The sequence below is a fragment of the Chiloscyllium plagiosum genome, chromosome 37 (assembly GCF_004010195.1).
Source record: "Chiloscyllium plagiosum isolate BGI_BamShark_2017 chromosome 37, ASM401019v2, whole genome shotgun sequence".
In the NCBI taxonomy this organism is placed as follows: domain Eukaryota; kingdom Metazoa; phylum Chordata; class Chondrichthyes; order Orectolobiformes; family Hemiscylliidae; genus Chiloscyllium; species Chiloscyllium plagiosum.
Genome location: NC_057746.1, coordinates 30622635 through 30640790, shown reverse-complemented (window position 1 = coordinate 30640790; position 18156 = coordinate 30622635). Strand labels below are relative to the sequence as shown.

Here is an 18156-nt window from a genome sequence, read left to right as displayed (position 1 = left end):
TTAAAAAATTCTTAAGGTCAGGTTCGTAGGAGAGTAGTCTGACACAGGACAAACGACCAAGAGGCGAGTCTGCTCGAATATGGGCATTTTATTCCCCGCAGCGTCGCCACAACGGGTCTGGCTTATACTCACTCTACATGTTACCGGAACTGGGAGCCGTCAGTTCTCGTAGAGTGGTTGCCAACAACCCACGCTCGGCGGTTAAACGTAACCCCGGAGCAGACTCACCGAACTGGAGACTTTTCCAGCTGATATACTCTTTTCCAGATATAAACATTCATGTGAACAGCAGAGCAAGGCTAAAAAACACATTCCATTCTGGTTACATACAGATAAGAAGATTCACACGGTGAGGTGTGTAATAAGATTCACACGGGACTAAGCAACACCTCCATTCCGGTTAGATTCACACATGTATTGGGACATAATTTTTAACCGTTTCACCACACCCACTCAGGGTTTAAGTAATTGATTTATTTTCCAAGGGAGCCGGGTCAGAAATAGGTATAAAGCCCCACCCATAACGACATTGCTACTGACACTGGAATTGTCACTTGTTCAGTCCCGAGTCAATTGACAGAATACCTCATTGTTAGAAATTACAAACGAGACCAAGAGCTTGGCTGGTCGTGAAAAAGGTCCTTCCTGTCAGATCCTCCCTACTAGCTCACAGTGTCACCCTCCATATGCTATCTTGCGATATCCAATTTGAAATGTTTTGTCCTTGTGATGTTGACCATATATGGGATGTATTTTTTTTCAACGGTGTCTATTCTAATCATACGCAGCACAACATGTTGGACAAGGACTAGTTGAATTTTCTTCCAAATGTTGTAAATTCAGGTCGGATAAGACATGGAGAGGTGTGTTTATGGTCCTGAGCACGTGGGAATGATCTGTCGTAAGCAAGATGTCACAAAATACCTACTGTTGTCAATGTCAGTTTTTGGTGAGTTAATACAGGATTAGTACTGAAGTGGAAGTTATACTCTCTGCTTTGTTTCATTGATTCCAAAGTACTGAGCTGAGTACATTGAAGGCAGTGAATCTGTTGCACGGTCAATGGGGTATGGGATTTTGAAACCAAGACTTTCAACCCCTGTTTGGGTACTTAGTTAACCGAGTGGTCTTTCAGACTCTAGCAAGTAAACCTGGTCAAAGCTCACCAAATCTGGTTCATCCATCTCTCCTGTTCTCTCTCAGACTTGCACAGGCTCCTTTTATCTCCGAGGCAAATCCCAGAAATACATTTTATATTTTCTTATCTACTCGTCAATTTTGGCCTTTTTCCATGATTGGGGTTCTTCTCTGTACTTAGAGTTGAAAAATCTGTGACTGAATTCTAACTCCTGACTCATGTCAAATCCCAAACTGGGGGATATCATCCTCCCAACCTTGGATCTGTTGAACATCGCACAGAACAGCAATGTAAAATTTCCCCAGTGTGTGACAGGAGCATAGAAGTATCCAGAGCTGAAAATGTGTTGCTGGAAAAGCAACAGCACTACCATTAACCCTATTTATACCTCTCGTGATTTTATAAACTTCTATAAGGTCACCTTTTCGACCTCCAACATTCCAGTGAAAAAAAGTCCCAGTCTATCCAGCCACTCTTTCTTACTCAAAACTTCCTTACGCGGCAACATCCTGGTAAAGCTCTTCTGAACCTTCTCCAGCTTAATAATATCCTTCCCATAACTGGCAACCAGAACTGCACACAGTATTCCAGAGGAGGCCCCGCCAATGTCCTGTACAGCCTCAACATGACTTCCCAACTCCTACACGATGAAGGCAAGAGTACTAAATGCCTTTTTAACCACCCTGTCTAAATGCTTATTTCACCTATTTTTCCCTGATCCAACTCTCTCTCAGTTGTGAAGAAAGGCCCCTCCTAAATTGTCTGCTAAGCCGAGTGTTGCAGCATTTTCTGTTTGTGATTTTGCCTCCAATCCCAGGTCTCCAGCAGCAGGGGTTGAGACTGCACGCTCAGACTGGATTGACCTTCGTACTGCTCGTCATCACCATTCTCTGGCTGAAACTGGCACTACAACTAACTCTGGGCTAAATTTTCACTTTTGTCACCAGGCATAAAACAGGCGTTAGCGGATCCGCAGTACTTTTCACACCCAGCACTTTCAAAGTGAGCATGGGCGGAATCTTCCCAGGCCCTGAATGATGCGGACTATGGCAAGAAATTTGGGAAAATCTGTAGAGGCACTTGTCAACAGCAAGACAAAAACATCACAATTTCCAACCAAATGTTCATTGCTGAACCTAGATTCGCATTGGTGAGCAGCAGGAGACCTATTGGCATGGGTTATAACTCATTAACAACCTCATTATAACGTAATCTCACCTTATCAATATGCAACTTCCTATACTACATAGACTAGACACTGAGAATTTCTGACATTTAAGTCTCAGCTTGCATTTGCTCATCCAGACCTCTGTCTTTGATAAATGGCACTAATATCTCAAGGCACCATCCATGGACAGTGACTATGGACATGTATCCCACAGTTGTTGGCTATGATACAAACCACCAGCAGCATCGTGGCACATTTCTGTTCTAATTACAGTACTCATTTGCAATTCAATACTGCACTTTGGAGGGCACCAGGACCTATTATTGGAATACTGCAGAAAGGACACTTTACACCCAGTTCATGGATTGGACCAGTGATGCTCATAGTATCTATTTTGTCTTGCTGTTTACAGCAGACACAAAGCTAGGCAGCTTTTCATACTTCCCAGCAGCCATTGTTGCTGTACCATTCTCATTAATCTCAGATCTATAGCATGTTCAGCAGCCTACATGGTAAACATATACTACATATGCATCACCCAAATGGCCATATCTCAAAGTTGAAGGGGAGTAGTCTTCAGACAAGTCAAGGTGAAGGGATGTTGCTCACAGCATGGGCTTGGGAACAGTCAGTTACTGCTTGGTGAGTTTACAGTCAGGATATCTGTCTCACTACATTTGAGAGAGTCAGTACATTACACTACAGTTAGCCGTGCAGCTCCAATGCAACTAGCCATGTGATTCATAAACAGTCAGCTGGAAAAGCTGCAAGGGGAATGGTTATGGGTTTGATCATGACCACTTAACACTGGTAATTGGAGGCAGCAACCTGGCATGCAAAGGATAGAAAGGAGCTGAAGGGAGAAAAATAAGGGACAGAGTCGTGCATGGGATGGTATGGGAAGAGAATCATTGTCAGTGGTCACCAACACCATGGCCTTGATGGGGAAAGTGTACATCATGATGAAGTGCAGCAATCATGACAAAGAGAAAGAATCGCAAAAAAGAACAAAAATCAGAACAAAGAGCACAGCTAATCTGCAGCGATGGAGGCTCGGGGAGTAAGAATGAGAGTTGGAATCATAATTCTAGGTGGGAATATGTGATCCATAGTGATAGACTGCTCAGGGAAGTGCCAGGAAGACAGAGACCTGGAGGTTCATGGGGTCGCAGTTGTGCTTTGTTGATGTTTGGACTGTGGCTGGGATTCATAGTGAGAAGCACAATCTGTGTTACCTTCCATGAACTTTCGATTCCTAAATGTGACCTGTGAAGGGGAAATGGCTGCAACCACATCCAGAGTGAACAGAGCATACAACTGTGTGGGCTCTAACTGCTGGTCACAAGCAATCTCAACGATGTCATTGGTCAGTGCAGATTGCAGATCGATGGTCACCTCCATGAAGCAGAAGTAATCACACATGGTGTATAAATAGTATCGTGAGGGCACAAAGCAAAAAGCTGATGCACAGGCTGCACAGGGGCATGGAGCTGATTGAACTATACATGTAATGCAACATGCTCCTCCATACAATGATGCCTTTTGTGAGTGATATGCAGCTTGGAGGAGATCAGTGCAGTACTCAAGTAGCACTTACTTCTCCATTGGTCTGTTTGCAATGTGACTGATACTGCATGCATTAGTAAAAGGCCCAATGTCAAAGTATCATGCTGAGGGAATTCCACAGCCTTCCTTGTCTGAATGCTCCATGTCCATAAGGAGCAGTTTGCAAAGCTGTCACTTCAGAGTGATACAAATGCTGACTGCTCACATTTGTAAGGATCTGTTCTGCGCCCCATCAAAGTTTATTGTAAGTATGACTAATGGATCCAGCCGCAGTTGAGTCATTGGTGCAGTTACTGTGACTCAATAAGACACAGAGAAATGTAAAAGATAAGTGAGCAAGACCAGGAGGAGTGGCAAACTCCAGTGGACTCTGACCACAGGGCTGTGAGACAGAGCTTGATAAATTTCTACATATAAAGACTATGAAGGGATACACGATCAGTACAGGAAAATGCTATTGATTAACCATGATCTAGTAGAATGATGAGTAGTCACAAGGAGCAATTGATATATTACTGGGCCTATTTTCTGTGTTTCTATGGACATTTTCACTCCTTTTCTCTGAGCAAATTCTCTTTCAAATGTGAGTTCAGTGTTCCTGCACTTGACAGACCTTTGTAGGGCTCGCCATCACTGTCTTTCTCACTCCAAAATTAATTCTACAATGAACCACAAGAAAAAGAACACTCTGGGCTGAATTTTTAATTTTATTACCAGGTGCAATACAGGCAATAGCAGATAAACTGCCCATTTTATACCCTGTACGTGATCAAATTATTTAAGTTACTGAGCGGTCTTAACAGAGTAGATGTGGAAAAGATATATCTCATATGGGGAAACCGAGAAATGGGATCAGTGTTAAAAATCAGAAGTCAACCATTGAAGTCAAATTTCAGATGTCTTTTTTTGTGCTCAGAGGCTCATGAAATTTTGAAACAACCACTTTGAAATGGTGTTGGAAGCAATCACTGAACTTTTTTGAGGCAAAGGGAGCTAGGTGATTGTTAAGAAAAGGAGTGAAAAATTAGAGGTAGGAGGAAATTGTCCTTGTATATGAAGGATTTTGTTAAATTTAAGAGGGTGCAGAATACATTTACAAGTACATTTCCAGAACTGAAGAGTTTGAGATATAGTTTGTGGCTGAATAGGCTGGAACCTTTTCCCTGGAGCATTGGAGATTGAGGGGTGACCTTATAGAGGTTTATAAAATCATCAGGGGCACGGATAGGGTGAATAGCCAAGGTCTTTTGCCCAGGATACAGACATCCAAAGCTAAAGGACATAGATTTAAGATGAAAGGGAAGATTTAAAAAGGACCTGAGGGTTAACGTTTTCATGCAGAGGCTGTTGCATGTCTGGAATGAGCTGCCAGAGGAAGTGGTGGAGGCCAGTACAATTACAACATTTAAAAGGAATCTAACAAGTACATTAATAGGAAGGGTTTAGGACTAAATGCTGGCAAAAGGGACTAGTTCAGATTGGGATGTCTGGCCGTTGTGGACGGATTGGACCCAAAGGGTCTGATTCCATGCTGTATGAGTCTATAACCCTATGAAATTTGATAATCAGTCAGATCAGTTATGATTGTATTGAGTGGTAGAACTGGCTCCAGGGATGAAAAGCAAGGTGGGACTAGCAAATCGTTTTAGTTAAATCATATCCATCATTAGAATCAGAATCATCCTCTTTCTTTCTTGCCTCTAGAATTTCCTCTGACCAAATCATTTTGTCTAATTTATCTGTCTCTTTGGAGTTAATCTTTTCTAAAATCCATCTTCATTTCCATTGTTATTTTCTATCTCATTCTCCTCCCTTTCCATTTCCTTTTCTTCTTCTTCCTTTTCCAATTCTCTTTCTTCTTCCAGTTCATATATTTTTATTTTTCTTTCTCTCTTTTTCCCTCCAAATCAATTTTTTAATAAAAGATTCTCTTTCCCCCCTCTCAAAATTAAGATTTTTCATTTTTAACTGTACCTTAGCTAATCCCAGCTGTGACGTCAGAACTTGTGTTTTCCATCTTCTCATTCTAAATTTTGGATAATCATCTTCGACATCTCCTTATGGGATCCTGTTTTTACTTCTACCTTCAATTGATCTGCTACCTCTCACTTGAACTTTATTCAACAAGTTTAAATAACTCACTACTAAGTCTTCCACTCTGTGAAAACTCTCAGCAGCATTCAAAGTCATTTTAAAAATCCAAACCATGCTATGAACCCCTTCGCAACACTCCTGTGTTGTCTTTGAAACTTTCAAGTACTAGTTTATTTTAAAGAGACACAGGTCCCTCTTAAATTCAATGAATTCAAATCCTGGTCAAGAGCTTTGACTTGCTATGATTCCAGCCAATGGCAATACTGGACAGGTCAGAAATTATAACGAAAGCTAGTCTGTTGGACCTTTTTTTTTAAATTTAGTTAACATGGTAATCATTCACTGAAACATAATCACATGAGGCAGCAGTTTCTTTAACAACAGAATAGATGTTTATTATACAAAAGATGAAAGCAGAAGAAAAACCCCAAACTATCTAGAAATAGAACAGTTATGAAAATCTTAACATACTCAGTAAAACAAAGTTTCAACTGGTTACCCAATATCACCACTTTACAGCAATTCTAATCCATCTAAATTCACCACATCTCTATCTCAAATCTTTGAGTTGACTTAACAGATTCTCCTCAGTTTCTGTCCCATAAACCTTGGAAAGTCTTCTTAGATCAATATTCACAAAACTGAGAGTTTAGCCTTAGTCAACTTCAAATGACTTTCAGATTTAAAACCGAACAATTCTGGTCTGGAAGTTGCACAACTTAAACTCTTCTACTGAGGTAACCTATTCTCTTAGCCACTCCAAAAAAACAGTCCTTTTTAGGAGAGAATCTACATTGCTTTTGACTACAGTCAGGTGTCCTTTGAACTGCCCTAAAATTTTCAATCTCGAAACATGCCTATACTAAAATCAATCCTTGATTATCTTGAAGTGAAATGCACTAATGACCTTCAATATTTACTCTACCTCGCATAAACCACGACAGCATAAACAATTTCTCACAACAATAACAGGATTAGGTCACTGCTCTGAAAGGACAGTCTGACCTTGTCATTTCTTTTATAAAAAACTTTACCAAAGTAACATATATCTAAAATAAATAATTTCTCTCTCTCTTGCTCTCTCTCTCTCTCTCTCTAGCTCTCAACAAAAGAGTGAAAATTGGGAGCAAAGATGAAATCCCAGTTCCAGACATGGGAAGCAGGTGAAGAGATGGAGGATGGGACTGGGTGGGATTGACTGAAGCTGGCAGTAAATGAAGAAAAGAGAGGCACAAAATGGTAGGTTTAAAATTATTGTTTTAATCCTCTGACATTTATATTTGTATTGGTTTAATTTACAGTCAGATTGGGATTTTATAACTTATAATTTGGTTATTTAATGACAACTTGTTGTCAATGATGGCATTTAACACCCATACTCTGACTCTAATCCTGATCCTGGAGTCAGATCATTGTGAAATTAGGGATGATGCATCCAGCCTGAGGCCCGCCCCTTCTCCAGATCTGAATTGGAGCAGATTCTCAGAAAATGGTGAACATCCCAAGTCCAGAAGAAAGGATAAAGTTTCTCAGTGAATTTATTCCTAGTGAAGGTGTGGAGATGGGACTTGGTGTCCGTGTTGTAAAATGAAACTGTCCCAGATTTATAGTTGAGACAAACTCTCACCTTCCTGGGGATCTGACCATCAGGGAGAGGAAGTCGAGAGGAGCAGTTTACATGAAACTGATTCCTATCCCATCCAATGGTCCAAAATCCAGTCTCTGGCATCAGACTCAGTCTGAACCAGTCCCTTCTCTCCACAGACTGTGTGGCTACACCCAGATTCCAGCACCGATTCTCTGCCACCTCCACATCCCAGTAATGTCTCCCTGACTTGAATCCCTCTGATCCCAGCACACCAGGACAGTTTTTAAACCTTTTTGCAGTGGCAGGGAGACATTTCCCTGTTAGAGTCCATCGTAAACTCTTCAAATCCTGAGTCACCTCAAGCCAGGGACTTGCTGTTTCCATATCTAAGGTCACAGAGACTATGGGAAGAAAACAGAGAATTAGAGACAGTCCCTGGGAACTGTGGAGTGATTCTCAGTAATTTCCCCATTTTAAATTTGATTTCCTGTTTATTAATATCAAGAATAGCTGTACTGATAGGGTGGAAATGAGGATTGGATGATAGCATAAAATACAGGGACAACCAAAGAAAGACTTCAGTTTCTAAAGAAAAGTTACACCCGGGTCAGTAAAATTAAATATTAACTTCATTTATTTTTACTGATGTTGTCTGACTTCTTGAGCAATTGTCAGCATTATACTAAAAATACTGATGTCCTGCATCTGCAAAATGTTGCGATTGCACACAAGACAACCACCCACCTTAGAGAAAGTGGGAACTGCAGATGCTGGAGATCAGAGTTGAGAGTGTGGTGTTGTAAAAGCAGGTCAGGCAGTATCTGAGGAGATGAAGGGCTTATGCCTGAAACGTCTATTCTCCTGCTCTTCGGATGCTGCCTGACATGCTGTGCTTTTCCAGCACCGCATTCTCGACTCAAACCACCCACCTTGGTACTGTGTAAATCTAAGGGGATAGACATAACTGGAGCCTCAATATCTCTGTAAAAATCTAGTTTAAAATATCACAAAAGCAGCTTGCAGTGCCTGGGTCTCAAACATCTCCCATGTTACTTACCAGATTATTGATTGCGGAAACTCCCCTGTAAGGCCAAGTGTATACATGTGCATGAATTTGTAAATGTGAGGATTTATGGAGGGGCATGTTTACTGTCTTATTTGTGTGTATGGGTTCTTGTGAATGGATATTTATCTGTGTATAAGGATGGACGTGTGTATGACTTCCTAAAAGTAGAAAGCTTAAGCTGTTTGGATGGAGTACATCTGACATTATAGAAGGAACTGATGGTGCAAGTTGTGCAAGGAGTTACCATATTCTTCAAGCCCTTCTTTGATCTGAGAGTAGTACCAAAGGAAAGGAGGATTGCAAATGCATGATGCAAAATGTACATATCATGAAAAACTTTGTAGCTCGGGTTGTGGGTGAGGTCGTAGATTTGTTCACAGAGCTATGTTTTTTTTGCAGACATTTTTTCATCTCACTAGGTGACATCATCAGTGCGCCTCCAGTGAAACGCTGGTGGTCTGTCTCTGTTTTCTGGTACTTCTGGTTCTGTATCTGAGTGGTTTATATATGAGGTCCAGTTCAATATGTTTACTGATTGAGCTCCACTTGGAGTGTGAGGCTTCAAGGAATTCTCTTGGGTGTCTCAGTTTTGCCTGTCACGTTGTCCCAGTTGAATTTGTGTCTTTCATTGTCTGTGTGGGTGGAAATGAGAGTGTATTGGTCATGTCTGGCAGTGCTGAGTTGATGTTCAAGACTCATGTAGTCAGTTTTCCTCCTGTTTGTCCTATGTAGTGCTTTTCACAGTCCTTGCAGATTATCTTGTAGATTAAGTTCATCCTGTTGGATGTGGGTTTCAGGTCTTTAACTTTTGTGAGGAGCTGGTAAAAATGTTTACTGGTTTGTGGGCCATGATGATTCCTAGGGGTCTGAATGGTCAGGTAGTTGTTTCTGATATGCCCCTGATGTACAATATAGTCACCATTGAGTCTGGTTGTGTAGTGTTTTCTTCTTTAGATTTATTGCATTAGAACCAGAGAATAGTGCTCTTGGAATACGGTTTCTGTTTAAATCCCTTGAATAATAAATCCCTCATTTTCACTCTGTTGCACTCCCTATATACCAAATAACTTCCTTCAGGGAAGGAAGTCAAAAGTATGCACAGTATTCCAGGTGCAGACTCCCGAACGCTGTGTACATTAGCAGAAAGATGACTTTACTTCTGTTCTGAAATCCTCACGCAATAAAGGCAAATATACCCTTTACCTTCCTAATTGTTTGCTACACCAACATGTTGTCTTTTAGTGACTCATGTATTACAACACCCAGATCCCTTTCAGCATCTTAATCTCTCCTTATTTAATAAACACTCTGCCTTTCTGTTTTTCCTACCACAATGGATAACATCATGTTTTCCTTTCTGCCATTTTCTTGGGTGTTTGCTTGACCTGTCTCGAACCCATTATAGCCTCTCTTCACTCTTCTCACAACTTACATTCCTAATTAGTTGGTGCCATCTGTGAGCTTGGAAATAGTACAGTTGGTTGCCATGTTAAATCATCAAAAGAGATTTTGAACAGCTGGAACCCAAGAAATGAATCATGTGGTGCCCCACTAATCACAGCCTGTCAAACTGAGATTGTCCTATTTATTTCTACTCTCCATTTTCTGAAAATTTGCCAATTCTCAATCCTTGCCAGTCTATAATTCTCAGTAGCTTGGCCCCTTGAGAATCATATCCTAACTCCTGGGATTTACGGCATCCTAATCAAAGAACCTACATTCCTTTTGTTGAAAGACTAACAACACAACCACAATTAATAAAATTATACGGCAATGTTATCACCCAGTACTGGTCATACAGAAGAAAAATAAATATCGTCAGGTTGACTCGAAAATGTTAATAATTGCTTAACTTGCAAGTACCTCCAAACAAACAAATAGATTTGATGTTATATTACATTATTCAAAGTGCTGCAGTACGACCAGATGTCAATGCTGATACTTTCTCTGGGTGTATAAAAGATCTTTATCCAGGGTGAATGGAATATTTGCCTAATGTAACTGAGGAAACACACCTTGAACACTTTCAGGAAATGGACTATAATCCAGTTCTTGCTGCCCATATCCAAAGTGAGCACTGGCTGAATCCATCCCCCTCACCACTCTCCCCCAACAGGCAGACAAAGCCTCATTTCCAGGCTCCCTGTCCTGGCCTTGGTCATGGACATAAGAGTGGCACATAGGGTTGAGATGTACCAGGAGGATGGGGATTGGAGAGGAGGAAATGTTTCTAATTGCTGACATGTGTAAATTATCGATGAGTTTAGAAACAGGGATTCATGTGAGAAAATTCCAGTATTGACAATGGTCAGCCAGATGAAATGCTTCAGCAATGCGTTCTTAGAACATAAACATGAAGATATTTATTTCACTCCAGACCGTGCTAAATTTTATTCGTAGTAACTAAACAGAACTTGAAAACAGTCCCTTTGATATTTTATACATAATGTATCTAAAATGAGGTACAATGGGAAAAAGGTATCAAAATAAATGTTTACCATGCTTGAATGTATCCAGGTTTTCTCTCTCAACTGTGTGTGGTAAAGGACCAGTGAATTTTCCAGTGGTCATCATGTCACCTTCTAATGGCAGATCATTAATTTCATTGCCTGTCCTGCAAATATTAAACAGAACAATATTTAAATATCTGGAGTCAGCCATATGACCCCTCAAGTCAGCTCTGCCATTGAATAAGGTCACAGGAGATTCTTATATATTTGTTCATAGGATGTGGGTGTTGTTGGCTAAGCAGATCAATTCTACTTTCTCACCCACGCCATGTATTATTCAATTTCCCTTGAACACAAAAATCTTTCTATTTCAGCCTTAACTACAATCAGTGGCTCAGCAACCTTTAGGGAACCATATCCATAGATACACAATCCACTCAGTTTTAAATGACCGATTACTTGTCTTGAGATTATACTCATTGATCAAGCCTCTCTAGTCAAGGGAAGTAACATTTCCATGTCTATAATGCCAACTGTCTCTGAATATCATAAGCTTTATTGAGATCACCTCATTCAATCTTTTAAGGACCAGAAAACTTCAGCCCAATTAACTCAATCTCTCATCAGGAATTAATTTATTGCATCATCAGTGCACTGTTCATGAGGCTAGTATATCCTTCCTCAGATCAGGAGTCTAAATCTGTGTACATTATCCCAAATGTGGTCTCACCAAACCCATGTACAATTATATTAAGAGTTGCATGCTCTCATATTCAAGACACTTTCAATAAATGTCATCAAACCATTTATCTTCCTAATTGCTTGCTACACGTGCCACCAATGTTCGATTCTTCTTGAACAAGAGGACCAACTCTCTGGTATAGCATTTAAAAACTCTCACTATTTCAAAAATATTCTGCTTTACTATGTTTTACGCTATTATGTTGTTTACATATGAAGTAGGAGCAAGAGTTTACTCTCTCTGCTGCCTTATTGCCCACTCACTTCACCTGTTTATATGTTATTGCAGCCTTTTTGTATCCTCTTCACAACCTGTCAGACCCAGCTTTGTACTGCAATCAAACCTGGAGACACCAACCTCAATCTCATCACTCAAGTCATTGGTATAGATTGTAAATAGATGATCCCCCAGAACTGGGCCTCGCAGCACTTTAATAGTTAAGTGCTGTTCAACTCTACTCTTTGCATTATGTTCATTATCTAACCTTCTATTCATGATAACATATTAGTCATAATTTGAGTTATAACCTTCTAAGAATGGCCATTCAGCCCATTGTTGACTAGCCACCCATTCCAGTCCCACTTCCCAGCATCTGGTCTGAAGTTAGACAGGTTGCAACACTTCAGGTTATTATGCAGCTTTCCTGTTTAAAAAGTTGAGTGTTTCTGCCACAAACATCAAACTGGATAGTGAACTCCAAATAATACTCAAAAGAACTGCAGATGCTGTGAATTAGAAACAAAAACAAAGACAAAAGTTGCTGGAAAAGCTCAGCAGGTCTGGCAACATCTGTGAACAGAAATCAGAGTTAACGTTTCAGGTTCAGTGACCCTTCCTCAGAACTGAGTTTTGAGGAGTGGTCACTGGACCTGAAATGTTAACTCTGATTTCTCTGCACAGTTGCTGCCAGACCTGCTGAGCTTTTCCAATCAACTCCAGACACTCACTACATTGTGTTTGGAAATGACTCCCATCTAATCCTTCTACCAATCAGTATACATCCTTGGAAATTAACCTATCTGCTCAGCTGTAGTTGTTTGAGTTCCTCCTTCCTTGAATTACAGCTTTACATATATACCTATCAATTGGCTATTGGCTCATCCTGGGTTATTTTTCCAAATTGTACAGAGTTTCTGAAAAGAACATGTCATACCTCATCTTTTGACGTGTTTCCTCCTGAAATAAATAAAACACAAATTTGAGTGACAGAAATAACTGCTTATGTTGAGTAAACGGAAATTACACTGTCCATATTATTATAATATCTGGATAATTCTCAATCCTGACTTTGCACACTCTGAATAGAAAAAGAACCTTACAAAATGCTATAGAAGCATAGGAGGGTGTTTAAAAAGATTTAGAAGACTGACACTAAAACTGAATGTACATCTGTGATGAAAAACTGAAAAGTGAATCCTGAGAGTTGAACTGATTGCGGTCATTAAAACTAATAAAGGATTCATATGGAAATTATGGAGAACTTGTGGGGAATTCAGTCAGGACCTATAAGTGGAAAGAAATGATTAAAAACCCAAAAGAGAATCAGGACAATTTTCAAAGTGTGTTTAGAATATGTAACTCTTTACCACATTAATAGGTGAGGCAAATGGTAATGCTGCACTGAAGGGGTAACTTGATATATACATGACAGAAATGAACAGAAAGGTAAGATGTGATGAATTGAGGTGCAATTGTGTCTAAATATGGTAACACAGACCTTTTGGTTGAGTGCCCTTGTTGCAGTGAGGAAAAGCTTTTCAGAATATTTCACTAAATACAAAATATATAATATATGTGTAAAATACATTGTTAAAGATAAGCAGTGGAAAATGCACTCAAAACATTTTAAAAAACCACTAAAACCAGTTCTCTTTTCTCTCAGCATTTTTTTAAGAATAGCGATTTTAGTAAGGTAGTACTCATCAGCTGCAGGCCCACTGGTAGCTAGTCAGGCTTATCTTATGACTGACAGGTACAAGTGAAGATGTAGTCACTGCTGAGGACATTTGGATCTATCTTCCTCCGCTATCAATACTTTTAGACTGGATTAGCAGCCTTGAAATTGGCAACTCCTTGAGACTGGATTAGCAGCCTGGAAATAAACCTAGAAAGTTAGAACGATGTGTAGATCAAATTATGTCAATAAAGCTTTGAAGAGATTTCACTAGCCTGTGCCATCCATTGAAGAAGTGTGCTACAATTTGCCAAGATGGTGCAAATAACTGCAAGTGAAGTTGAATGAAAGAAGTGTTGTTTTTTATTTGGAGGGTGATGGTCTAGGAGTGACAATATCAGGAGTAATCCTGAAGCCAAACTAATGCTCTGGGGATAAAAACAAAATACTATGAATGTTAAAAACCCAAAACAAACACAAAGAATGTTGTAGAAACTCAGCAGTTTGGCAGCATCAGTAGAGAGAGAATAACGCTCTTGGGACATGGGTTTAAATCCTTACACAGTAAACAAATCTGAGACTAAAAGCTAGTTTCAGTAATAGTGACCGTGACAACTTTTATCAATTAGGAGAAAGTGAGGACTGCAAATGCTGGGGCTCAGAGCTTAAAAATGTGTTGCTGGAAAAGCGCAGCAGGTCAGGCAGCATCAAAGGAGCAGCAGAAGAAGGGCTTATGCCCGAATGTCGATTCTCCTTCTCCTTTGATGCTGCCTGACCTGCTGCGCTTTTCCAGCAACACATTTGTAAACTTTTATCAATTGTTGTAAAAGCTTATCTGTTTCACTAGTGCCTTTAAAATCAGAAATTATCAACCTGTTAGACACTAATGACCATTAATAGCTGTTCACCCTCCTATCCAGATTGTTATTCACTTATTTGTCTGTCCAAATGTCCGTTTCACTCCCTTTAGGCTCTAACCCCATCATTTACCCATTTACCTCGTGCCCCCCACCCTATCTTCTACATATAAACTGACATTTTCCTCGCTATCATCAATTCTGAGGAAGGGTCACTCGATCCCAAAGCATTAACTCTGATTTCTCTGCACCTTTGCTGCCTGACCTGCTGAGCTTTTCCAGCAATTTCTGTTTTTGTTTCTGATTTACAGCATCTGCAGTTCTATTGGTTTTTAATCTACCAACCTTCTGTCTGGCCCACATGGGGAGATGTTCCACATGTCTGTGGTATACTGTTAACTGTCCCCTGCAATGACCATTCAGTTCCAGGGCAATCAGGGATGACCAACAAGTGCTCATCTTGTCACTGACGCCCACATCCCACGATAGAATAAGGGGAAAATACATTCTGCACACCATTTGGGAGATATAAATGATTGCACGTGACTTCTGGCATTTCCATTGCTTCATAAGATTATTACTGCAGAGAACATGAGATAGATCTTCCTGAAGAGGAAGTTATTGTGATGATCTCATAATGGTTAACGCAATCGCCGAACAAAATGACAATCTAATGTGACTGCCGGTGAATGGTACCTAAAGCTGAACAAGAAAACGTTGCAGTTGAAGCTGTCTGGAGCCAAGTATCTCGGCTACATATTGACAGTAAAGGGGCCTTAATTCTTACGGGTGAGAACTGTAGCAGACATCAGCAACTAACACCAAAAGAGAAAATGCTGGAAAATCTCAGCAGGTCTGGCAGCATCTGTAAGGAGAGAAAAGAGCTGACGTTTCGAGTCTAACTGACCCTTTGTCAGCAGCTAACAGATGTGACAGTGAACTGATGAACTAAAGAAGTCGTACTAGACTCGAATTGTTAACTGTTTCCCTCTCCAGAGATGCTACCAGACATGTGTTTGTTTTGAACCAGTGATAGGGAGTGGTACCTCCTGTAGAGTTTTAAGAATGAAATAGACAGGAACAGACAGAAGCGGGGTGACAGAAATCAACACATTTTTGCTGCTGAGTGATTATTTCCTTTGGTGACTATATGCCGTGGTCTTGTAGCTGCAAATTACAATGCGTTTTTAGAGAAACTACACTCATTGATATGTGACCTCTGCTGTAAGTTGCTTTTAATTAAATGTTACAATTGTGTTTTGCTGAAATAAACATTGAAATATCAACTTTTGAAATTCAACCCAGCGCGAATTTACCCTGTTTTGTGAAATCTCCTTTTGCTGCTGTTCCATTTCTAAGGTCCCTGGTTTCTTCACCCGATCCTTGGATTGGGAGAGAAAACGTCAGAAAATAAAAATATTAGACCATGGAAATGTGATGAAATGATCAGGAGGGTGTAATCTGTTTCATTTTACCTTGTAGATTCCAACAGCTTCTTTCACCCGAATGAAGCGGTCTTCCCTGTGATCCCGGGAATCTATATAATTCACACACAATTGTCAGTTTCACAAAACAGCTTCAGCTCTTCCTGATGTTCCTCACACTGATGGTTACTTTCCTTCTCTTGCGGATTCAGGTTTAATTTTCCAGCTTTCTCGGTCAGTTTCACCAAGACCCAGCTGCCTCTGAAGTTTCTGTCCGGAAACTCCTGTCGATGTTTCGGGCAGGAGTACTTGCTTTTCCTGCTTTTCTCAACTCCGCCTTGTAACCAGGAGCGGCAGAAGTCGTGTCCACACGGACAGTGAAACCGAATCGGCGAAGAAACCCAAAGAAATGGGACAAACTACCTCCTCGGTGAAACTCTGGAGCTGCTGTTTGAAACCAAGTTCTCAGTCAGCACTTCCTGATTCAAACCGCTTTCAGTTTCAATTCTCCTGCGCTGCTGAACGTAGGGCGGTCACTGCAATCCTAAGGAATTGTCACTTGTTGCTGTTCGGCAGCTCGTTCTGAGAGGCGGAGAGTGATGAGAAATAAACAAGGGCCGCAAGGAATCATTGAATCCACACTGGAGATGGACATTGCCAGTGGATGGGATTTGGTGGCACCTTCCTCGTGTGAGGAACAGCATCTCAGTTATTCTTCATGTAGTTCTGCATCAAAAGCAGAGGTGATTGGGAAAGAGTGTGAAACGCCGTGAGAGAGATGCAGTTGAGAGAGATGCAATGTCCAGCGCCTCTTATCCTTTTCAATCTCCCGTGAGTTTCCCCTTAATATTTATTCTAACCAGCTCCCCAAGAAAAGCCAAATGCTGCTGATGCTGGAAAACAGAAAATGCTCATGAAACTCAGCAAGCTGGGGAAACAGTGTGTTTGAGTCCGAAATGACTTCTGTCATAGCAGTGGTGTATGGATCCATACCGCCCATTCAAGTACATCTTCCTCATTCAAGTACATCTTTTCCTCGGAGTTCAGGGTGAATTGACATGGGGATCCACTGCATGTTGCTACATGGCGATGGCAGATTGGGTGAATGGACAGGGATAATGTGTGGGGTTTGTCAAACAACGTGTCTAACTAACATCAACTCAAGCCAATTAGAGGGATTTCGGCCAAGTGCTGGCAAATGGGACTAGATTAGATTAGGATAACGGGTTGGTATGGACCGAAATATCTGTTTCGGTGTGGTACATCTCTGAGTGGTGCTGGAGAAGCACAGCAGGTCAGGCAGCATTGAGGAGCAGAATGGGCTTTTCAGACATAAGCCCTTCATTAGGAATGAGGCTGATGAGCCGGGGGGAGGGGGGAGGGGCGGTCTGAGATATAACAGGGAGGGGAGTGGGGTTTGGGGGAAGGTATCTCCCCAAAGTTGGGAGGAACGGGATAGGTTGAAGAGGAGGGTGGAGCGGATTGGTGGGAAGAAAGATGGACAGATCAAGTGGGCGGTGTCGACTTGGGAGGGTTGGCTCGGGGATAAGGTGGGGGAAGGGGAAATGAGGAAGCTGGTGAAATCCACATTGATACTGTGTGGTTGAAGCGTCCTGAGGCGGAAAATGAGGCGTTCTTCCTCCACTCATCGGGTGGTAAGGGTTTGGCTTTTGCTTTTTCAGCACCACACTCTCCACTCTGATCTCCAACATCTGCAGTCCTCACTTTCTCTTCCCTGTACATCTCTATGACTCTAAGTAATAAACCAGCTAAAACAAGATAGCTATGCAATCTCGGCATTCTGTGGAAGAAAATCGCTTTTTTACACAAAATGTTGAATCAAAACTTGGAGATGTCGTGGACAGCGAAGAGGGTTACCTCAGATTACAACAGGATCTTGACCAGATGGGCCAATGGGCTGAGAAGTGGCAGATGGAGTTTAATTCAGATAAATGCGAGGTGCTGCACTTTGGGAAAGCAAATCTTAGACACTTAATGATAAGGTCCGAGGGAATGTTGCTGAACAAAGAGATCTTGGAGTGCAGGTTCATAGCTCCTTGAAAATGGAGTCGCAGGTAGATAGGATAGTGAAGAAGGCTTTGGTATGCTTTATTTTATTGGTCAGAGTATTGAGTACAGGAATTGGGAGGTTATGTTGTGGCTGTACAG

General features: G+C 41.0%; 1 protein-coding gene across 1 annotated transcript; it reads right to left on the bottom strand.

Moving 5' to 3' along the window:
* Positions 1-5714: 5714 nt before the first annotated feature.
* On the bottom strand, positions 5715-17320 carry LOC122541458 (E3 ubiquitin-protein ligase TRIM39-like). The gene is made up of 5 exons (XM_043678238.1): positions 16039-17320; positions 15880-15945; positions 12966-12988; positions 11119-11234; positions 5715-7955 (listed from the first exon to the last, which is right to left on the bottom strand). Exons 2-5 carry the CDS (start codon positions 15913-15915, stop codon positions 7387-7389), a joined length of 744 nt encoding a protein of 247 aa, XP_043534173.1. The 5' UTR covers positions 15916-15945; positions 16039-17320; the 3' UTR covers positions 5715-7386.
* Between the last annotated feature and the right edge of the window lie 836 nt (positions 17321-18156).

Coding starts and splice junctions, on each gene's coding strand:
- LOC122541458 (XM_043678238.1), bottom strand. CDS start 15,915: ATGGAACAGCAGCAAAAGGAGATTTCACAAAACAGG. Junction 12,989..15,879: donor AGGAGATTTCACAAAACAGG/GTAAATTCGCGC, acceptor TATTTATTTCAG/GAGGAAACACGTCAAAAGAT. Junction 7,956..11,118: donor CCTGGATACATTCAAGCATG/GTAAACATTTAT, acceptor TTCTTCCCATAG/TCTCTGTGACCTTAGATATG.